The 23,423-nt window shown below is 38.3% G+C and overlaps 2 protein-coding genes across 3 annotated transcripts; one reads left to right on the top strand and one right to left on the bottom strand.

The window, feature by feature from the left end:
* Positions 1-9,768: 9,768 nt before the first annotated feature.
* On the top strand, positions 9,769-16,359 carry si:dkey-202l22.3 (7 transmembrane receptor domain-containing protein). Its single transcript, XM_020918023.2, has 5 exons — positions 9,769-9,871; positions 10,888-10,984; positions 13,252-13,721; positions 15,431-15,828; positions 16,120-16,359. Exons 1-5 carry the CDS (start codon positions 9,769-9,771, stop codon positions 16,345-16,347), a joined length of 1,296 nt encoding a protein of 431 aa, XP_020773682.2. The 3' UTR covers positions 16,348-16,359.
* A 2,285-nt stretch (positions 16,360-18,644) lies between these two features.
* On the bottom strand, positions 18,645-23,118 carry gpr184 (G protein-coupled receptor 184). Of its 2 annotated transcripts, XM_020918049.2 has the most exons (3): positions 22,967-23,118; positions 22,684-22,801; positions 18,645-20,774 (listed from the first exon to the last, which is right to left on the bottom strand). In XM_020918049.2, exon 3 carries the CDS (start codon positions 20,746-20,748, stop codon positions 19,717-19,719), a length of 1,032 nt encoding a protein of 343 aa, XP_020773708.1. In that variant the 5' UTR covers positions 20,749-20,774; positions 22,684-22,801; positions 22,967-23,118; the 3' UTR covers positions 18,645-19,716. The 2 variants fall into 2 exon arrangements, with proteins under 2 accessions (XP_020773708.1, XP_020773709.1); XM_020918050.2 differs by lacking the exon at positions 22,967-23,118 and having other exon boundaries at positions 22,684-22,960.
* Between the last annotated feature and the right edge of the window lie 305 nt (positions 23,119-23,423).

Raw genomic sequence — 23,423 nt, 5'->3', positions numbered from 1 at the left:
GTTTCTGCTAACAGTCTGCTCAAAACATGTCAAAGAATAGTTTTAGCATCAAGTCAATACCTAAAGCATCAAGTCATTTAAACCTGTGGTCAGTTAAATAGCACTGAGAGTATTGGCAGCTTTGATGTTCATGAAATGAGCACATATAGAACACTGAATGGTCCACAAATGATTTTAGGCACCTGGAGCCCACATGGGTAGTGCAGGTGCTCTAACTCCTCGAGGAGCTCCACACATGGAATTGGCAGACGGTGTGTGAGGTCTCCCAGTACTCTCTTAGGATGGTCTCATGGTAGAGTTGAATTGATTGATTGATGGGCAACATACTTCAGCACTCACTTCAGCCCCAGTAGATAGGTTTTTGTCGCACATTGTGCAACAAATTGAGGACTTTTGATCATTCATTTTTGATCAAGATATAATACTTTGTTTCAAAATCTTAATTACTACTTTTTCATGGATGAAAAACAGATTTTTGCTCTCTCAATTTCCAGTATGTGTTTTTCCCTCATCACATTAAAGATTGACAATAACATTTTAGTAGCGCACCACAGCAATACACATAACATATATCTCCATGAAGCATTAGAAAGGACGACAGTTTACTACACATTTAGTCTGCCATGTAATCACTCCCCAGTGGCCAGCTGGCTGCAGCCCTGGATCTGTGCACTGCAATGAGCCAATACTATACATTATGAGAGAACATAATAACAAGCAAACAGGCATTTGGTATTGCCAGGTGTCAGAGGCAGAGGGCATGGTCGAAAAACAAACATCAAAAGTCAAGTAACTTTGTGGTTATGTAAGTGATTTTTAATGGTAAATCATTATTTAGGCAAATGCACTTTTTGTGTGAAATGTGCGCATGTGAATCTTTCATCTGTATTGTGGTATTGTGTAGTGGTTTTGTCTGTTCAGCACTGTCTGTGCTTCCTGATTACCCGGGGAGTCAAGTGTCAAGAGAACGAGGACACCATCATCACAGAGACTGATCATTGTACCAGCCACCTCTAAACCAGCATTCTGTTTCATGGTCTTTATCACTCTATGGGCTCATGCCCATCACAATTTGTTAAGGCAGCGCTACTCTGACAGTCAAAAATAATATTACAGTGTATTTAGGCATGTCCAATCTTGTTTGCTGATTTGTTCAACTTTATCTTTGAAGATTAGAGAGTGGAGCACTCAGACAATTTACCAGTGAAAATCACATTAGTAATTGTACAATTCTACTAAATTAACAGAAAATTTACAGAAAACACACTGGGTATGCACATCACATCAAAACTGTGAATAAACTGTGACTAAACCTGGAATTAATTCTGGACAGTGTCAGGACTGAACAAGTGTGAATGCAGGGGCCAAATGGACTGAGACTCCACGAGCCATGTTGTTGTGACTGGCTCAGCTCATATCTTCATCATCAGATGCCTACTTCTGGTCAAAAGCAGAGAACTGAACTCAAGAATGAGACATTCTTTATATTATCTTGTTTTTGTCAGTCACCTAAATGCACAGTATATCTCTGTGCAACATAATGACAGTCTTTAGTGCAAAATAAAAGCCTACAATTTTCTGTTCTTCTTTTTTGTTTTCATAACAGCAACATTGCAGAAGTTTATAAAGATCCATATTTAGTAGTATCTGATTTTGTCTGTTCTGACTCTAAGGTACTGAAGCTTTACGACAGAGATCATGGCCAGTGACAACAACACTGACTGAGAAAACATGGTCCCATAGTTTCTTTAAAACAAAAAAGGGAAATGAGGCAACTCAACAATATTACTATAGAGGCTTTCCTGTCAGCAGATGTAGTATTCTTCCACTGCAGCACAAATACTGTATAATATATAATATACATATAATATTAACAATAAAAAACATTATGCTTTCATCTCAGGAGGGAAATGCTTTGACTGTCAGCATTTTACTAAGAATAAGTGGTTTTATTTATGATACTGGGACCTATGTCAAAGCCATACAGAGTTGTAAATTTAACTGGACAGCTTGAAGGGCAGAAGAACTGAATGTTGTTAGACTGGTGACTGTGGATGAGATAATGAGATGGAGAAAATCATTCTGAGTCTGAGAAGGTCGTGACACTGCAATGACAATGTTTTAGACTAATTGGATAAAATGTACTGAAGGATGGGTCATAGTTTAGTTCAGATCCTACTTGGCTGTTAAAATGGTGAGATGTATAAAGCATAGAATGACATTTACAATAGACCCAAGAGGCATCAGTTAAGTCAGAGCTACTAAAATTGTATTCTGACTGATATCACAGAGGTTTAATTCAATCCAAACAATCACAGTTGCAGAGAAACCTACTGAATATCCCTCATTAAAGAGTCCATATTACGCAATTTTTTAATCTATGTTTTAATGTTGTTTCCTCACCAATAACATGCCTGGAGTTGCGTTTTGTTTCAATCACACATTTTATAACACACAAATCCTACATATTTAGGCTGAGTTCTTCCCTCAAACGGAAAACACTCTGTTCCAAGTTGTGATGTCATGTAGTAATACAGGAAGTGTTCCACTGTTTTTTAAACTCTACTAACTAAACTAAACTAAAATCATTTGGATGATTTCAGACCTGGAATGGCCATCTCTACTGAACAAAAGTTAAAAGGTAGCTGTTAACTTGAAAACTACCACTTCATGACATCACAAGGTGGAACAGAGCATTTTGAACTTTTGAGATGTAGACAAATAATGCAAAGTGTGAATGAAACAAAACACTCTCCCTTTCACTCCCGGTATGTTTTTGATGAGGCAACAACATTATAACATGACTTAAAAGTCACAAGAGTAATTTCTAAGGTCATAATATAAGACCTTTAAAGTTGCACTGTGTAACTTTTCTGGTGGAGGGTTCGCCATCTGCTTTTCTCCATAGTGATGTTATTGCTTTACTTGGGATCTGCACAATATGGCATTAAACAAAATACATATACCTGTACCTATATACCTATTCAATTACAGGTGTTTTTATTTCTCAAAACTAGTACATTATTTCTGTGAGAAGGTCCACTTGTCCACAGTTCTGACAGGAAACTTGGCCTGACAATGTGACCTGCCTGTCTCCATGGAGATAGTTAAATTAAATGCCATACTGTGAACATTTCAGAAAAAAACAACATGGAGTCAAGGAGGCAGTAGACTGTCTACCAGAAAAGTTACACAGTGCACCTTTAAGATAACGCCATCGTATCATTTTACATCTGGACTATGTTTTAGGTTTGGAAAACACCATTATCTTTTGCTCTAATACAAAATCACGGCTACTCCTCCACTCAGCCACTTCGACAGCATCAGACAACACTATGGGTTAAAGGGCAGCTCAAGGGGATTGTAGTTCCTCTGAGGAAAGTGCATTCAGTCTATGATTCACTGTGCCTTTTCACTCGGCGCTTCTGGTGGTGCTGTGGGAACATCAGAGGGGTGACAGAGCTCATCGTAAAAACGGGCACACACATCAGATCTGACTTGTCTTTGCCATCTCCTTTAAAGGGGACTTCTTATGCAAAATGGACTTTTATGAGCTTTCTTCCATGTTATAATGGCGGTCCTTCGTCATTACTTCACTCTAAGTTGTATTTTGATTGATTCATGTGTGTTTGACTAATCTGGTGTTGTCCTGCACACAAGTGTTCAGAAAATCCCCTATCTCCTCCCACAGCACCCACAAAATGTTAAATAATGATCTATGTATTTTATTATTTAATACCAAAAGCCTATTTTAAAAGCCTAATATGTCTTCTTTAGAGGTCCTATATTACTCAAAATTGACCGCTTGAAAGCTTTAAACCATGTTATAATATATATATATTTTTAAAAACATACCTTTTCATTCACAGATGTTTGAGTAACCCTTTATTGTTGGTCTGTCTACATCTCCAAAGTACAAAATTCTACGTTCCGCCTTGTTCCACATTTACAGTGCTCAGTAGAGATTGGCAATTCCAGCTCTTAAATTATCCAAATTATTCAATGTTAATGGAGTTTAAAAACACAGTGGAGCACTTCCTGTAAGTCATGACATCACAAGGTGGAAGAGCGTGTGTTCAGTTTGAGAGAAGAACTCGTTCTAAACATGCAGGGTATGTGTGTTAAACGTGTGATGAAACATGAAGAAACATTATAAACTTGATCAGAAAATAGTGTAATATGGGCCCTTTAATACTAAATAGCATACTCAAAAAGCCTAATACATCTTCTTTAACAGTTATAGATAAAATAAAGTGCTTTGTAAGTTACCTTGTTGAATGACCCTTTTATTCCTGACATCAATTTAGCCTGATACGTTCATACACACTTAAAGATCTTAGTATAGCTCAGGTCATAGTTAAATTTTCTCAGGCAACCTCTGGACACTTTGAATCTTCACACAAATTAATCACAGTACACACATTTCCTCTCTCCCCCCTCACACCTCATTAACAGAGGAAACAGCTCTAGTCAATTACCCAGATAGCTGTGCCACACCAATAATGTCAAAACACGCATGCTAATAGTGTCATCAAAAGGCGGCTGGCAGCAGAGCAAAGCGGTATTGTTATTCAAGACCACGTATTAAGAAATCCATATATCACTCAGAAAAATGTCTCAACACAATAGGCCAGCGGGTGTAAAAATGCATTAGAAAATCTCTTTTCTTTTTGCTTTTGTTTGCTCACTTCCTCTGTGTCCACCCGTCTAGTATTGAATCAGTGACTGTGATATGCTGATGGAATACAAGTGTTTCTACAGCGACCAGAAACGACTTGAAAAAGAAAAAAGGAAAGAAAGGAGCTTGAAAACAACTTTTTGTGAAGCTGTGGTCGATGTACTGTGGGGTTAGTGCTAGAGGTTACTACAAAGGGCAATACAAAAGACAAATTGGCAGCAGACTGTGCCCAACCAGAGTGGGCATTTTCCAGAGTGTGCCCGGACACAACCAAAAACAGCAGTTGTTAATTCATTAAGCTGTCTTTGGAGCTGTCCTTTTCCAATCCAGCAGGTTCAAAGTGCTTTTTTGAGTGGAGTAAAAACTGTTATTTTCAGTGAACACCCAAAATTGTTTATTCATCTCAATCAGTTGTGATCTCTTCTCATCTTCTACAAGGGATCATACAATTTTAAAGATGTCAAAAAGCTGCCCTTTCTTGATGGGGCAAATAAGACACCCGAGCAAAAGAGAAAAGACGGCATCACAGACGTTGCTATAGATACACATTGCGGTTAAGGTGGGAGGGGGCAATTTTAAGCATTTGCAGGAGAGAGAGGTTACACTCTTACTTGCATCCCTTTCTCTCGCTCTCTCTCTCTCTCCTCCCTTCATTCTCTCTCAGGAAAAAAAACACACGCACACGCTCCGGCTCACTCCACATCATCACTGGGAGTCGAAGGCAGAAGCGGCTATTTAGAAAGTCAGAGAAGATGAGAAAGTAAATAGAAAAGAACACAACATATTGCAAGCGATACTACAAGGGATACAAGTATATAGGACTTACCAGGAAGGACAAGAGCAGGTTCAAACAGGTAAGACTGCACAACATGCCCACACACACACACACACCCACGCACGCGCACACACACACACACACACACTCACATTAGTCATCACATTGGAATTAAGCTCTCTGATTGATGGAGGGCTTAATTAAACATTTTTTTATGCTTTGCCCTGTATTCAAGAGCCATCCGGTATAATGTCGTGTGAAAAAAGAGACTTGTAAGTTAATCATCTGTTCAGGCCAAATTACACCGGATGCCAATCAGTAGCCTTTCTTCCACCGCCAATCATTTCTTTGTGATGGGACATTTTAAGGTGAAAACAGCAGCGGTCCACTATCATGCAGTGTAAAATATACGCTGTTGTCTTGCATGTGGCTGTGTAATCATGGGTAATTTTCTTGGCTCATGCTATTTTGTGCTATAGATTTTTCACATACTATAGCTCTGGTGTTTTGATGGTTTATATAAAAAGTGGTGCTATTAAAGAACATTGGCTAAGCTCATTTAAATATATGAATTCATGTTTTCTTTTGTGAGCCAGTCCCAAGCATGGATAAAAAAAAGGATTTGTTTTTGTGTAAAAGTGGTGCAAAATATATGCATGTCATGTCATATTTCTTTCAGTGGAATCAAGGATCAAGAGGTGTAAAATTATTCAATATATATTCTAATTTCAGTATAGAACTATTTCTATAAAACATTACAATAACTTCTATTTTGGAATTTGATTTTTTCATGATATAAAAATGATACTTATACCTTTTGTTGTAGTGACACAATGAAGGGCTAGACTGGGCTGTCAAAAAAAGGACACAAAATGGAGTTGCATCAGGATGTCTGGTATAAAATTCATAGACAATTATTATGCAAATCACTGGAGGTACATGTTAAAAAAACAAAAAAAGAGAAGAAGAAGAAGAAAAAGAAGAGGAATCGAAAAATCCATAACAAAACCTGTCAATGCAACATCTGTGCTCCTCCTGTCAGCAGTGAATGAAATGCAGCACTCTGTGTGAATGACAAGTGCGCTTACCAGCTCCTGCTCCTGAGGTGCACACTTTCATCACAAAATGTCACTGTAATAGCATCAAAACTGAATGTCTGCTGCTTTATTGATCCTATCCAGACAAGCCCAAGAGTCAGGGGACAGCACAAACCCCCAAACACTGGGACTTTCAAACAGGGAGACATAATGGGATACAGACATGGGACCAAAGAATTCCCTCTGTTGTCCAATAGCTACCGGCATTTTCATCGGCCACACTCTCGTATTTCATGATGGGTTATATCTCGGCTGAAATATCCATGAAAATAGAACAGGAGTGAGAGCCTGAGGCACAAAAGAGCCAAACACAGAACTAGATGGAGGGAAGATGATACTGTTTCAAAGTTGTAAACAGCTGTGAACAAGATACTTTCGTAACAATGCAATGTCTTAAAAGCTTTATATTGCACAAAATTGATTCTTGTGAGCTTTAAGTCATGTTAGAATGTTGTAACATTATTGAAAAAGAGACCTGAAGTTGTGATTTGTTTCATTCACATATGTTTGAGTAATCCTGGTTTATTAGTCTGTCTACATCTCCAAAGATGAAAATGCTCTGTTCCACCTTCAAGTCAACAGCTACCTTTACCATTTACCTGTTCAGTGGAAGAGCTGAAATAATCTCAATGATTCTAGTGAAGCATGGAGTTTAAAAACACAGTGGAGCACTTCCTGTACTATTGCATGACGTCACAAGGTGGAACAGAGTGTGAGAGAGGACTCTGCAGGGTTTGTGTGTTAATCATTTGTGAAGGAAACAAAGCACAACTCCAGGTATGTTTGTGATTTGTAACATTATAGCACCGATCAGAAAATAGAGTAATATGGGACCTTTAAACTTAATTACTAATTTTGGCAGGAATATAGGCCGCTGTTTGTCAAAAGTCTGGAATATATGATTAGCTGAATTAAAGGTCTTGTATCTAATTTAGAACTATGAGTCAGGGACATGTTTCCCCCACTCACTTAGTCCTTTCTGCCACTCTGCCCAACTGCAATTCCCATGTGGTTATCATTCTTGACAATGCATGACAGCGAATCAGCTGTCTGCGATGATGTCATGTCATGGAGGTGTGGGTGTCCTGTAGGGCTAAACTGAGAACAATGTGGGTGATTGGATAAAAGCTGGAGTCCCTGCAGTAGGTTCCCCACTGGTCATTACTCATAAGACTATTTTGCAAAGCACATAGGTTAAGTCTTTCAGGTTCAACATTTGCACTGCATTGCACTGCATAAATAAAGGCCATTTATGTAAACTAAAAGAATCAGCAGAGCCTTTTAAAATTAATGAAAAAACATTTACCCCTGAACTAGATATAGATAAAGGCACATCCAATAATGTGTTTTATTTAGCTTTTTGGATTCTTTAATTCCATTTATGACATATCCCCTCCCCTGATCACAAAAATTCCTTAACTGTTTATTTTGTTAAATACTAGCAAATCTTCCCTCTGTAAATTTAAAAATGTGCTTAATTACACAGCTCATTCATAAAGTTCATAAAGTTTTGTTTTGTTTTGTTTTGTTTTTCCTGGGATCCAAAATACACACATCTTCAATTCGTTATGTAGATGTGAGTTTGGTCGTCTGAGAATCTTTGAAAGTTTTCACATGGGCATGATTGACAGGTGAATTAGCCAATCAGGGATATACCATCTGTATCAAAAACACATATGGCAGCTTATATGAAAAAAAGAAAGAAAAAAATATCACAAGGGACCAAAAAACATTGCAGATTTCTGTAGAATCAAAGAGTGAGGACCAAAACTCTGATAAACTGAGGTGACAGAAATGGCATTTTATTTCAAAATGATAGGTGACTAATGAGCTCCTTCGTTTCACATGCGTTACTGAAAAAATGCATGTGGTTCTGGCTCAAGATGTGATGGATGGTGTGGGGACCAGACTGACCTCAGTTTGTATAAAAATGCACAGAGATATCAGTCTGGATTTGCCAGGCAAGATCCTTTTATGACACCAGTGTAGATGTACTTGTTTGAAGGCTGGATTACTGCAACTCAATAAACTCAAAAGATAGTTTAATATGTTTCTCATCATTGGATGCAGGTATTCAGATTCTATATATTTGTGCAGTCGAAGCCTTGGTCTGGGCACTTTAGGATTCTAAATGATTGTGAGATAGGAAAAATGCTTTGGCAGAGGTTAACACTATCCCACTCATTAACACAGATAATCATTTATTAAATATTCTCCAGCAGGTATAAAGATTTCAGCATGACCCTTGACCTTTACTTTTCCTGTTAGTGTGTGTGAGGACGCTGTATTGGCGGCTGCCCCTTTGATTGTGCTAACAGAACTCTGGTCATGTCTGAGCCCTTTGTCACTATGTGTTTGGGTCATTTAAACAGTCCAGGCGGAGGTGCTGCTGTTTGACCTCTATAACAGCCGGGTCAGCAGACATAATAATGTCCAGCAGCTGCACATCATTAGCTTGAGGAAGCAAGGGCACCAGGAAACTTACCAGTACCCCCTTTTGAATACAGGGAATCTATTTGTCTCTTACGTCTGGTTACAAATCTGTGCTCAAGTCTCACAGTGTCAATTGTTTGTTTAAAAATCTGACTTGTGGAAAGATTTATCTGGTGCTGGTCAAAAAAGGGATCAAAATAAAATCTATTCTCCACCTCAGCACTGGAAACTGGTAATGCTGATCATGTGGCAGTGAAGGACAAATGACAAGCACCCAGATCTTAAACCTTCATCTTTTCTTTGTCCCGTTTTCATCTTGTAGTTGAACATAGAAGAAAACTTTTCACTTGAACTTTTGTATGAAGCAAATTTACTATATAATGACAAATATTAAACAGATGATTAAAACATGGAGATGGGGGAGCACTCTTCAAGAATTCTTAGTCAACAATATAGTACCTCTCTCTTTTAGCAGTTCAGCATCTAGACAGTATAATACTAAATAATTATAACCAATTTACAATCTTTAAATCTACAGGATCAACTGCTCATTGGCCTTACATTATGCATTTCTGTTTTCACAGTTATTAGACTAAAAGCTATTATCTCTGACTTGTGCTTTGTCCCATAATGGTTTGAATTATCTTTTGATGTCTGTGATTCGAAAAAGCAATTACAAGGAGAAAGAAATAAAGCACTCACAGCAGACACGTGAATGCAAATGTAAAGTACACTAAATAACAATTAGGGGCCATATTATGTGTTTTGTATTTTGAGGGTTCTCCATGTTCATCACGCCTCACAAATTAGCCACCCAGGGTCTGGATGGCTTCCACAAAGGCCATGGCAACGGCGTTACTAGGCAGAGGATGAGTTTCCTTCCAAGCTGTCAGATAAGGTGGACAGTGTGAGACCAAATGGAATCAGACGACATATTTTTGCTTTCGATTAGGGAATGAATCAGGAATTAAAGATGCTGGACTGACGTAGTGCCTAGAGCAAGATGTGTTGCTCTGAATATCTTGTTGGCTTTTTATAGGCTAGAAATGTCCGCCCACATGATAGCCTTTAACAGTGTTTCCCAGCCAAATTGGGGACTGGAGGTACATGATCAGTGAGCAGTGTCTAGGAATGATTTTAGGTTTCAAAAGAAGTTTTCAATGGTGCGTCGATATGGAAATATTCTCTGTGGTAAAGTTTGTTCCTAAAGAATGTTTTTTTATCAGTTAAAAGCTGGTAACATCTCTGCCATATGAGTAGCAGGTCCTGATTTAGACAAAATTTATTAATCCACAAAGGAAATTATTAGGACACAGTAGGTCACACATCATAATATATTATAATAACAAAGAGCAAAAATATAATAGCTATCATCATGTCTGGTTTATATTTGATATAATTAGCATATGGCTATTTACATGGTAAGACTATGAGGACTAGTTACCTAAAAAGGTATTTTACCAAATTACTACTCATTGAATGAGGGAGATGTTCTGTTTCTAAGTCTTTCTGATGGAACCTAGTCACATACTTTTCTCATATAATTTTTTGTAATGATTTCAAACTGACTTGTGGATCATTTCCAGACCACATCAGCTGTCTAATTTCTAGCTTCCAGCAAAGACACAACCATAAAAATGAAAAAGGGAAACAAAACAAAGCACAACTCTCACAAGTCTGAGGAACTGACAATGTAGGTAAAAGTAAAAACGAGTAGGAGGCCAATATTGCACACATGCAAATCTCATTAAGAGAGTACAAGTTTGAAAATATATAAACATTTTGATACAAAGCAGCAGTATCTAAAGTACACCTAAGCTATTAACTAAAGCTCAGTTACCACAAAATTTAAGGCTACCATTTTACATTGACTGATCCAGCCCTGTTTTACTGCTGTTTGATAGTGTGCCAGCTGAGTTTGTCAGAAGAAGACCAGAGACCACAGGTTATCCCGGGCAAAGGCCAGGTTTTACCATATGCTGTTCAAAATCAAACAAACAAGTATGGTATAAACTTTAGCTTTGGTAGCTTTAGAATTACCATTTCAAATGCAACTATCAAAACCTAGAAGTGTTCAAATAATCAGGCTTAAAGTTGGACACTAAACGCTGCAGGTCCTCTTGTTAAAGTGCCTTGTTAGAGATTTATTCTTGGATCCTGCAGCAACAACAAAACAAAAATCACTTACACTTATCTACTGTTGTAAACTGTGTTGGATCAGCTCCTGAAGGTAGCTTGATAGTCTTATAGAGCTTGTTTGATTTCTGTTGGATAAAAGTAATGCACCCATCATCAAAACACAGAGAAAAAAAATCCATGTGCCGCCATGTTTTACTTGTCTACATCTGAGACAGAGGAGTATCATCAAAATAAAGGTCAAGAGGTCAATGTGGTTTTCAGTCTGATATTTGTCCTGCACTGAGCTAAACATAACTGCAAATAAAAACTTGGAGCTTAATAAAATTCATTGTGGAGAAATGTCACAGAGAGAAAGAAAAAAAATGACATTAACTGAAACATTTTTGGATTTCCACCACAGTGCCTTACAGCAGTGAGATTTGGAAGGCAGTGTTGTGGATTAGAAGCCAATAGCAAAAGGGCAAAGAAAGACTACATGACGGTAGAGCAATCTGCTCCATCTCACTAAACAACTAATCTATATGATTTATCTATAGTTTGTGTAGTTGGTTATAGTTGATGCATTTACTTATAGGCCTCAAATTAATTTTCACGAACCAAAGTACTTTTTTAAATACTTTTATAGGCCTGTACAAATAATCACATTTTAATAAAGATTCAGTAATTTCTAATCATTATTGATCACCTTGGGTCTTCTTAATTGAGGAGTCCACAGCCAGTCCCCTTTGTAGCATGTGGTTTGGAGAAGAATTCTGAGGTTGTTGTTTTGTGTGTGTGTGTGTGTGTGTGTGTGTGTGTGTGTGTGTGTGTGTGTGTGTGTGTGTGTGTGTGTGTGTGTGTGTGTGTGTGTGTGTGTGTGTGTGTGTGTGTGTGTGTGTGTGTGTGTGTGTGTGTGTGTGTGTGTGTGTGTGTGTGTGTGTGTGTGTGTGTGTGTGTGTGTGTGTGTGTGTGTGTGTGTGGGTGTGTGTTAAACTGATCTGATTAAAAGTCTTGAAAGTAATACTGAAACCATTTTTATTTGTGATTTTTTTTTTTTTTTTTTTTTGGTCAGGTCGTCCAGCCCTAACTATTATTTTATTGTAGCTACAGATTCTTTCAAAAAACATTCAAAACCTTTGAACTATCCAAACAATGCTTCTGAAAATCCAACTTCCTTGAATAAAACGACACTGCCATCTTTCTAAATTCAGCCTTAAAGCTTCTGTGTTAATATGGAACATTATGAACTGAACACACTGGAAAGCTGTTTCTTTATATAGACTACAATAATGTGCATGGTAAATGGGCATTGTGCATGTTTAGAATGTCAATGTCCCACAAGCACTTTCACGCCATGCTTCAACAAATCTTAAATTATCTTGTAATCAAATCTGCCATCTTAAGAGGCTTGGTACACTCTTAACACCCAGCAATTCACCTGACACAATTAATGAGAACTAATAGCCACACACTGTTTATTGTATTGGCCTGTCCCCTCTTTTTACACCATACTTTTATAGACCTCCTCATTATGCCATTTATTACGGTAGAACTGCTGCCAATTACAGTATTTAGAAGCTAATTGGATAGAGCCACATAATGTTCTGCGCTGCATGTTACGTCACAGACATATAGACATACAGGGCTGTGCCAAAGTCTTATTCAATTGCACTTGTCATGCTTACACGAGCTATAAAAGGAGTTTATTGAAGCACCTGGAGACATCTGCCAACGCATTAGGCTTAATCCTATTTTGCAGTGGTAGGCTATATAGTGCCCAGTCCTTGTAATCTACATTTACAGATCAGTATTACAGTTATGTCTCAAAAGCATACCAGGAGTAATATTTAGATTTATGCTATTCTGACGAACATGTTGAAATAACTGCCATTACTGGAATAAAAAAATTCTTTACATTGATTACAGCACTGAAATCATCTACTTAAGATTTATCTGAGGAACATTGTCAGTAGCCGCCCAGCTTTTTAAATCTCTCAAATCCAGCTAAAGAACTCCAGACACGCCTGGTTTAAAGAGTCCCCAAAGGACTGCATTGACTGATATTTGATTAAAAAGGCCTGGATACTGGCAGAGATGATATGAGCATGGCCTCTATTGGGATTCATAGACTGTGCTTTTATTTGTCTTAGGTTCTCCAAAGACATGGATATAGTGATGGAAGAAGACTACGGCGTTAATGGAAACGCTAGCCCTGGACATCTTAAACCAGAAAACACCAACAGTCATGGCCTTAACCACAGCGACCCCTTGGACATGTTTATTGGCATGGAGCTTCTTCTACACTTCAAGCCACTGTTCCTTCCCCTCTACTGCCTGGTGGTGGTAGTGGCTGGAGTGGGTAATTCCTTTTTATTAGCATGTATTCTGACTGACAAGAAGCTACACAATGCCACAAACTTTTTCATTGGTAACTTGGCGGCGGGGGATCTGCTGATGTGTCTGAGTTGTGTCCCTCTCACTGCTTCGTACGCCTTCGACAGTCACGGCTGGGCCTTTGGAAGAGCTCTGTGTCACCTGGTGCCCCTGCTACAGTGCGCCACAGTCTTTGCATCAGTGCTGTCACTCACTGCTATTGCTGTGGATCGCTATGTTGTTGTAGGTAAGGAAGGAAAAGTGTGTCTTAATTATCAAAAAAAAAAAAAAAACTGTTCTGTCTGAAAAAAACAGCTTGTCAAACCTCAGCAGAGATATTCAGTGGGGACACAAACACATTTTTAGCCAATTTCAACTCAGCAAATATATCTTGAGTAAGCTCTCGATGGAAAACAGAACTACTTCATTTTAAACTGTTCATTTTAAACCAAATTCACTTACATAATGTGCTCTCAGTGTTTATTCACTACTATGAGTTTTTTGACAACTTTCAGAGGCCAAAGCAGAATTAACTGTCACACAGCGCTAACCAACACCAGCACTGCACTGTGCTGCCTGTTTCACAGAGTATAATATACTTGTAATTAGATGAAGACAGAAAACATCAGTTTAATTTTCACAATCTGGGATCATTAGCATCAGATGCAGCCTGGGTCAAAGTTCAGAGGTTACACCAAAATAGGTTACATTCAGGATGAATTATGATTGGTGACTGATTGGTGCTTTTAGTTTTATTTTTAGTGGTTTACCGTTGCAAAGTTACAATAAAGGGTATATAATAATTGCCTTTTTAAGAACATCTTTTTGAGTAGTTTGAAGTAAAGTTGATATCGGTATGGATATTGATACTCAAATCCAGTATCTCAAGTATCAATATCATAAGTGAAAACATTGTATCAGTGCATCCATAGGAGGAGTCGTTAATGCAAGGCAAGTCCACATATGTTCTAGAGAATCTAGACTGACTGGTGGCCAGACTCAGGTGATCACTCCATAGACATTTCTGTCAGAGGTCACAGTTAATCCGTTCTAACATCTCACTTGCTAGGCTCAACTCCTCAACATCTCAGCTATGAATCAGAGAGAGTTAGTATAATATAGCTTTGATTGAATGTAAAATGGAATTGACATTAATCAAGAAAAAAATTTTATCTCTTATTGAAACAACAAAGATGTTGCTTGGGGCTACTTTGTTCAACTTAATTATTGAATTATTGATACCACTAATCTATTTACCTTAATAACCTAACAGCTGTCACTTATTCACTTGGTCCACATCTGTTCATCCTCAAGAAAAAAATAACATGACTATTCGTCATATGTTTATTCAGATGCAGGGCCACCCAAAATACCAATTACAAATGGTAGATGTAGATTATTTTTAATATGTGTACATTTTTCTCCAAGTCTAACCCTAAAAGGTGGGTGGGGTATCTGGTGTAAAATCTATGCCAAAGCATGTTAAAAAAAAGTTCAACATACACAAAACACACTTGAATTAAGATGGTAGAAGGACCATTTTGTATGATAATTTTATAATAAATGAGTTGAAACCTTTTTTGTTATGGCTGTTTAAAGATGCTTCATCCCCAAGTGGGACCAATTATAACTTTGATCTCACATGTATATAACATGTGTTTTAGAAATCTTGTACTTTCTTCAGCTGGAGTAAACATCCAGCTCCACCTTTGAGAAACCTCTTTCAACTTAAATTTAGTCTCTTAACGCTAAAGAAAATAAGAAAGTAATCAATTAGGTTTTACTCATCATAATATAGAATAAAGAGTATTTTCCATTTTAATTGTGTATACCATAAAAGACAGCATTACTTGATGCCATAGACTGGTTAAACATGGTTCACATCAAAATAAACTGAAAATAATCCCAATCTCCTGAATATACGTATATCTGACTTTCTTTGTTGTTGCCCTCTAGCTCACCCAGTGCGTAAGAGGATCTCTGCATGTGGCTGTGGAGCAGTCACACTGGGCATTTGGCTTTTATCTCTTATTTTGGCTGCACCTCCATCTTTCTTCACTCGCTATCTGGATTGGAGGCCTGATGGGATCGATCTAGTGGTGTGTGAAGAATTCTGGCCAAAAAGTGGCAATCTACGACTCCTCTATTCCTGCTTCATCCTCATTGCCTCTTACATGATTCCACTGCTGTCTGTGAGTGTGTCCTACTGTGCCATCACCGTTAGCCTGAAGCGTTACGCGGTGCCCGGCGAGCCCGCACACAGCCAGCAGATGTGGAGCCAGAGGAGGAAGAAGACCTTCTCTCTGCTGGTGGCCTCAGTGCTGGCCTTTGCTCTGTGCTGGCTGCCTCTGCAGGTCAGATTTGGGTATCAGAGGGTTTGGGATTGGATAATGTACAGGAGCTCTTCATTAAGTTATTAAGTATAACCATTACACTCTCCACTGTGACCTCTAGCTGCTTTTGAACTAAGGTAAATGAAAGCATGATTGTCACAGTGATGTCCAAAGACATGGTGACATTGCTATAAAGTTAACACTGAACTTGTATTGTAACTTGTAAACACTTGTATACATAACTTATGTGGCACCATCACATAGCACCTCGCCATATCTTTTGTACTTAACATTCTCTGCTTCTCTCTGTAGGTGCTGAACCTCTTACTGGACCTGGACCCAGACTTTCAGATCATAGGAAAGCGCTACATAAACATCCTCCAGGTGTGCTGCCATTTAGTGGCCATGAGCTCTGCCTGTTATAACCCCTTTATCTACGCCTCTCTGCACAGTAAGGTGCGCATGCACCTGAGGGGATACCTGTGCCCATGTGGCCACAAACAGGCCCGGATCACGGAGCGGGGATCCTCTCGGACCTGAACTCCTCAAGCTGTAGGCACTATCAAAGGCTGAGACAAAATGATTGTCTGTTTTTTGAACATCACATCTCCATATTTATGCCTTTTTTGTGTCTTCTTCAAAAATCATGGTGTTTAAGGCAGCAGAAGTAAACAAACACAAAGCAGGCTGCACTATGGCACCTGTGCTGATATCCATCGTCACAGAGCAGAGTTTCTTTTTTTTCAGCTCCAGCAGGCTTTCAGACTCTGAGAGCAGATTGGACAGCTTAAAGGTTGTTGGGACTCTCAGGGTGGGGCCCAGGGCACTGGTGGAGGCTCAGGCACATTTAGGAGCATGTCACACTAAAACAGAAACATCTCACATCAGAGAGCTGACCGGACCTTGAACCGTCCTCACTACACCACAGAAGAACACTGTTACAAATGGCCATCTTTGTACCTAAATGTCAGTTTTACCTGCTTTGTGTCTCACTCTGATGTGATGTCTGCGTATTACTCGTCTGCGTTATGAAACACTCATTTATTTACAAGTGATATTACTATTGATATTCATTAATGGGAAATCCGGTCACAGTGAGATCACTTTCACACTCTTGGCTTTAACTCAGTACAAATTTAGAGAGTCCCTCAGGGACAAGGCCTGAATGTCAATGCACAAATAATTCTGCTTCATCTTTGATGCATGTGTCTTGCTTTTGTTCAGAATAAACAGGGTTCAAGGATTTAAATAACATTGTTAATGTTCCTCATTCTGATTCAAATGTTTACACACTGCGTATGCTTCTGAAAGCACTGTAACATTCAGTAGCATTTATCAGCAAGCACACAGGTGCTCCTTTAAACCTGCAGATGACCATGAGTCTGGCAGAGTGGAAAACACCACTTAATAAGGTTTTCTCTGTATTGCACATGCTCATTCATTTTTTTTTTTGTCTGATTGAGCCTTGAGAAGGTATTTGGTTCAATAAATTTTAGTGTTTGACGTGATGTATTTTTTAAAAGAGGACCTAAAAAATAAAAAATCTGTCTATAGGAAATAATAGGAAACACAAACATGTCACCAAATGGGGTTGTCTAAACATAAAAGTATGCCCTATACTTTACACAGCCTGTGGCACTGTGCTAAGAACCACAGGGGACTATAGACCACTGTGACCTTAAATGAAGCAGCGCTTAACCCAATAAAAACTGACACTAAACAACAGTGAGGGTCTGAAAGAGAATTTATGGTAAAACGTTTATGAGACAAGCTGCAAAAAACAAAACAGCTATTACGTTATGCATGTTCACAGAATTAGTTTAAACAGTTGTACGTTGATTGTTGATTGTTCTTATATTTTGACCTAATAAAAAAAATAAATGCTTTATTTCAGAGATGTTGTTTATCAATTTTGTTGTTTAAATAGATAAGCACATGCCTCGTTCTATCACTCAGAATGAGGCTGACTGTGGGGTGGTATGACAATCTCTTCAAAATAGCATATTGTCACAGCGATGGATCACCATTCAATTGTTTATTGCCATATTTCCCGTCCCTAATAGAGGGGGAGATGAGGGAGTTGTGAGTGTATAAGGTGAACCACATAATCAATAAGGCAATATTGATCTTGTGAGTGGGTCTAGCAGCATTCATGTTGGCCAATTAAAAGCTTGGTCAGAAGAAAATTTTCTAAAGATTTTCAAATACAAATGTAAGTACTTTTGCTTGTGTATCTTGAGATGTTCTCTGTAGTTGTCAAGTTGGGTCTATCTGCCTATGCCCCTTCCACTACTGATGTTCCAGAGGGTGCCACTAAGCCATCTTTTAATGTAGATTCTTTATGTAAATTAGATTTTAGTTGAGCTCTAATATTCACCCATTGTAATGACTCTTTATGTATGTTTTGGCTCTTTCTTCTCTTAATCAGCAAAAACATAAATTAGCACATAATAACCATGTCCATTTGTGATCTGGGGCCCTAAAGACTTTTTCAAATGGCATGTATTTACTTTGGCAACGCTTTATCATTCGCAAGTGGTAGAATATAGACTGGAAATTGAACCTTTGAGACATTTTTTATCATTTTAAAGACATCAAGGCAAAACAGTGCAATGAAAATTTGAGTTTATATTGTATAGTAGCCAGCCTTGTGCTAATGCAGTATTGACAACCTTGCGAAAAGTGCTATCAGGCTGCAGCAGGCATAGGGGATTAAACCATTGATTTAACCTTCATGACACAGTGTAATAGTCTACAGCATTTAACACAAGTCAACAGTCTTATACTCTTCTTATGGAAATTCTAATAATTAAATAATTAAAAAATACAGACATAGATACATTTAATAAATATTTATTTGAAGATAGACTACTACATTCTGTACAGTTCTTTTCCTGTTTATTTTGAATGGTTTTAAATGACAGAGGCACTGATAGAAGAAACCAATATTATTGATGCCTACACCACAGATGGAGAATGGACCATTTTAAAAAAAATAACTCTATAACAAGAAGCCTCTTTAACACCCGGGGTGCCTGTATCTGAGTGAGGAAGAAAACGCTTATCAGTAATGGCATGAAAGAATACATTTGAATAAGATACATTACACACAAACACAGTGATCTTATGTAAATCAAACCAATAATTAGTTTACAATATTTCAGTTTATTTATACTACTAGGGTTAAACATACTTAACAGTAGTTTATTTGTTTCACAGTCACTGAGATGTGAAGTGCTTCTGAAGCGCATGCTTTTATGTAGCTCTTAAATGCAACAGGGTCACACAATCACAGACAGAATATTGTAGTCCAGATTGGAAGGAAAAACACAAGAGCTCTTCAACTATCGCTGTGTCCATCCACAAGTGCAAGTACTGCCATTGAACAACACTTGGGACCACCAAACCTGGGACTGCAATCCAATTATACAGATGCATGTTATTCAAACATCTCTTCAGCTCCAAGCACAATCTGATGGAGCCACTGGCAGCCATGTTGTGTCTCTCAGGAGGCTGATTGTCTCTGCATAAAGGCTTTGTGTTCCGCAAACAGTCCTGCATCTCCTTCATTAACTTCTAGATTGAGGTTTGTCATACATAATTCATAGCAACACTTTGAATATACAAATAAGTGTCTGACAGAGCAACTCTTATCAGGCTATGATTTCAACATATAATGTTGTTTATAAATACAGCTTGGAACCTGTCCCACGCTCAGACAAAGAGAGAGAGAGAGAGGGTAGCATTTGGAGAAAAATTGCAAATTAGAAAGGAAATCTTTGTTGTTTGTGACCGATAATTAAATGCCACTGCAATCTGTCAGTGAGGATATAACATGCAGATAGTAATAACTTTCTCAAGAAGCTCTCCCACACATGAAGGACATGTAAACCAAATCTATTTTCAGTTTTATATTAGATTATTTTTTATGTCTCTTTGTGCTGTCAACACACAGTCCTCAGTCTGTGACCTTGTTTGTCTGCTACAGCAGGACTTCACATCGTTCTGAACCCCATTACTGACCAGCACATACAGCACTGGGTCCACCACACAGTTGAGACTAGACAGAGCCAGTGTGCATGAAAAGAAAAAGTGCATTTTCTGCTCGAACTGGCAGTAACTACTATTGAAATCTGTGTTTGTGCTAGTATAGAAAACTAGAGAACGCACGAGGAGGAGGATGTGGTAGGGTGCAAAGCAAAAGGAGAAGATACCTATCACACCAAACGACAGCAATCTTACTTTCCTTTTTGCTTGGGCGCTTAAACCAGGACTCTGCCCCACTGTGGCTAGTATTTTCCAGTAGCTAAATGCCAAGATCAGCAGTGGGAGTACAAATCCAAGTCCTACTCTGATCAAGTTGAACAAAACAATTTTATCGGTTAGCGGGAATGTTTCGTAGCACCTGTCATTGCCGTTGACGTCATCGTGTGCGTCCTTTAAGTCATCATTGTACAGCACCAGAGCATGCAGTAACACCACTATGGCATATACTCCCAAACACTGAAGCCAGGCGTAAATGGAAGTCCGATGGGTTTTGGAGTGAAGGGGGTATGTGACCACGAGGCAGCGATCCACAGAGATGCAGCAGAGCAAAAAGATACTAATGTACATGTTGGAATAGTAGAAGAACCCCACGATACTACACGAGAGCACACCCAGCTTCCATTGGTGGTCTTGTTTATAGTAGTTGATCCAAAGGGGCATGGTGAAGATAAAAAGCAAATCAGAGAAAGACAGGCTTAACAAGAAGATCCCAAGCACGTTCTGTCGGCGTACTTGTTGGATGATAGGGCCCAAAGTTAATAAATTAAAAGCCAAACCAAATATAAAAGCCAAAATGTATACGGACATCAAAACGTCACTGATAAGGCTCTCGCCGATTTGAACACAGACGTCTTTAGACGAGTTTGCTGTGGTGGTTTGCATTGTTACGTTCATCGTTTCTTGAAAGGTTGTAAATTCACCTGCAAGACAAAAAAAGACTGAATGAGTCAAAACAGCAAGCCAAAATTTCCTCATAGCTGTTTTTAGAATGGACATTTTCTGTTTCACGTTATATTCAAGGTTGAGTTAACTCTGTAGCCTTTGTGACTGATAATAGTTTTGATTTGTGTTTTTTCCCCCTAGAAGACAAACAGGCTTAGTCATAGTTTCTGCAGCTAACTCATTGCACCCACTCAGAGCTATAACAGAATTAAGGCTGCCAGAATTTCCCTTTGGTTGCCATTAATCAGAAAATAGATTCTCTTCCCCTTTAGTGGATGTTAAAGAGGTAGAGAAGCTGAGGTGGCTGCTTATACTGCTGCTGCGGTGAGTATGGGGGACACAAGGTTTGTGACACGAAGCTAAGGGGCAGAAGGAGTATATGAAGGGTACCTATGTCTGATTCACAGGTTTTGAATGAAATGGCCAAACTGAAAATCCACAAGTAAAACCAGATTATGTGTTGTATGTCACTGTTTGAAGCTATTATGTCTATGTAACTTCACTGGTGAGGGTCCATTACCAAGGAGATACCGTTGCTTTTCCGGGAATGTTCTGTAGTTTGGCATTAAACTTATCTATTTTACATTTATTCAATTACAAGTGTTTTCATTGCTAAACACACTGAAAAACATTTAAGGCAGAGCTATTACATCTCCGTGGAAACAAGCAGGACCCTTCAACAGAAAAATTACATGGCCCGGCCCCAGCTCAGTTTTAAACTATGGATTATGATTTGAATAGTCTGGTTGAATCATCATTTGATTTATCACTATACTTTACTTATAAGGAAAAAAAAACTCTTTGCACAGTATTCTAGTTGCACTGCATAACCTTGATATGAATTAAAAACAATCTAAGCACAGTCAACACACAAATCATTGGCAATTGGCAGTCATTTTTGCTTAATTAAACTTAAGAGCAATTTTCCATTGAAGACACAAAACCCCAATAATACTACTGTCCGGTAAAGATGTTAATTTGAGGTATTGGTTCTGATTTCAACAAGAGGTTGTGGGTGTATTTTCTTAAATCTCTTTTATCACTCTTCCTTTGCTGAGAGTGAAAGCCACTAAAGATAGAACAACATAAGAACTCGCAAATGTGTGAGAAGCAGATTAGGAAGTCCCTCTATTTCATCATTATGAACTTTATGCAGTTATTTCAGTTTCTGTTGGCCCCAGTCCCACTGTGTTTATGATCTACGGAAACATCTAATGGCATTACCGCCAAGACTGCGATCAGCCATTCCATCTTAACCCAATAATGGAGACATCATTTAGAGCGGGCCATCTTTGGAAAATAATAATACTCATAATGGCTATGAGAGTATATATAGTTACAGACAAGTTTGTACCTTGTTTTCATATTCACTTTTAAAACTGTTTTTAAGTACCTCAAAAATATCAGAAAAGGTTATGCCAGGATACCCACAATAAATATAATTTAATAAATGGCCATACACAATATGTACTAATTATACAGTTATCAGATATAGGAAGGTTGCCACCAAGGCCTTGCTGTTAATGTATTTTTCTTTTTGGAATAAGACCTACATTATACAACCCCCCACCTTATTACAAATACACATGACTCTATGGTCTGTTTGAAAATGATTCATTACATTTAATCAACCAGATACTGCATACCTCTTAAGGAAGCAGATAGAAAATATTTTATGGTGAAAGATGTTGTTTATAGTCTCTCTCCTGGACACCTGGGTTGTTAGAGTCCAGGCTGCATTCCTGTAAATCTCTGCAACTAAATCTTGTTGACAAGAGGCTTTGCTGTCCGCTACAGTGCAATAGCTATATTACGCAATTACCCTATAGTGGTACTACTGCTGGAAAAAAAAAAAAAAAAAAAAAAAAAGATATTAAAAATCCTTACCTCTTTTACTGTGTCCTAGTTTGGTGAAGGTTAGTTGAATCTTGCTGGACGACTCATCCACATTCTATGTCTGTTTCACATTTGTCTTTCTGTTAGGTCAACTCCAGAGACTTCACAACTGCACACAAACAATTCAAAATGTCATATAGGTATTACAGCATATTAGATCAGTCTGGACCTGTGTCTCTCCACTGAAGAACAGGAAAAATGTAAGTTGAAGGAGGTCAGTTAAGTGTGCTATGTCAGGACGAGCGAGCAGACCGAAAAAGCAAAGACTACTCACATGTTGGGAGGAGAGTTCTGTTCTTACGTACACGGAGAAGTAGACTGCTGGGAGGGGTGAATGTGAACACTGTAATGGAACACAAGTGATACATTTGTGGGCTGGTCTGAAGTCACTGCAAAAACATAAATCAGGAAATGACAACTTTGTGGTTACAGACTCCCAAATGAGAGGGGGCCAGACTTCTTCCTCTTTAATACGAATGAAATAGGAAGTGAGATTGCAGACTACGTACCACCTACATATCTCAATCATCAGTTATTCAGTTATAAATGTGCACAGCTGTAGGTTAAAGATAATTTTAACTGTTTGTATAACCGATGTTTGTTTGGTCTGTGGATTACCTTAAAAATAGTCCAGTCATCTCTGCCAAGTATATGGTCTTCTGATGTTCCATGTTTAATATACTAAAGAGCTCTTTGGTATAATTCAAAATATATTGATTTCAGTAAACCAT

This window comes from Boleophthalmus pectinirostris, unplaced genomic scaffold (assembly GCF_026225935.1).
Source record: "Boleophthalmus pectinirostris isolate CB_2022bp ecotype Guang Dong unplaced genomic scaffold, ASM2622593v1 HiC_scaffold_9, whole genome shotgun sequence".
NCBI lineage: Eukaryota > Metazoa > Chordata > Actinopteri > Gobiiformes > Gobiidae > Boleophthalmus > Boleophthalmus pectinirostris.
The sequence above is the reverse complement of the archived record's forward strand: the minus strand, read 5'-3'. Positions and strand labels throughout refer to the sequence as shown.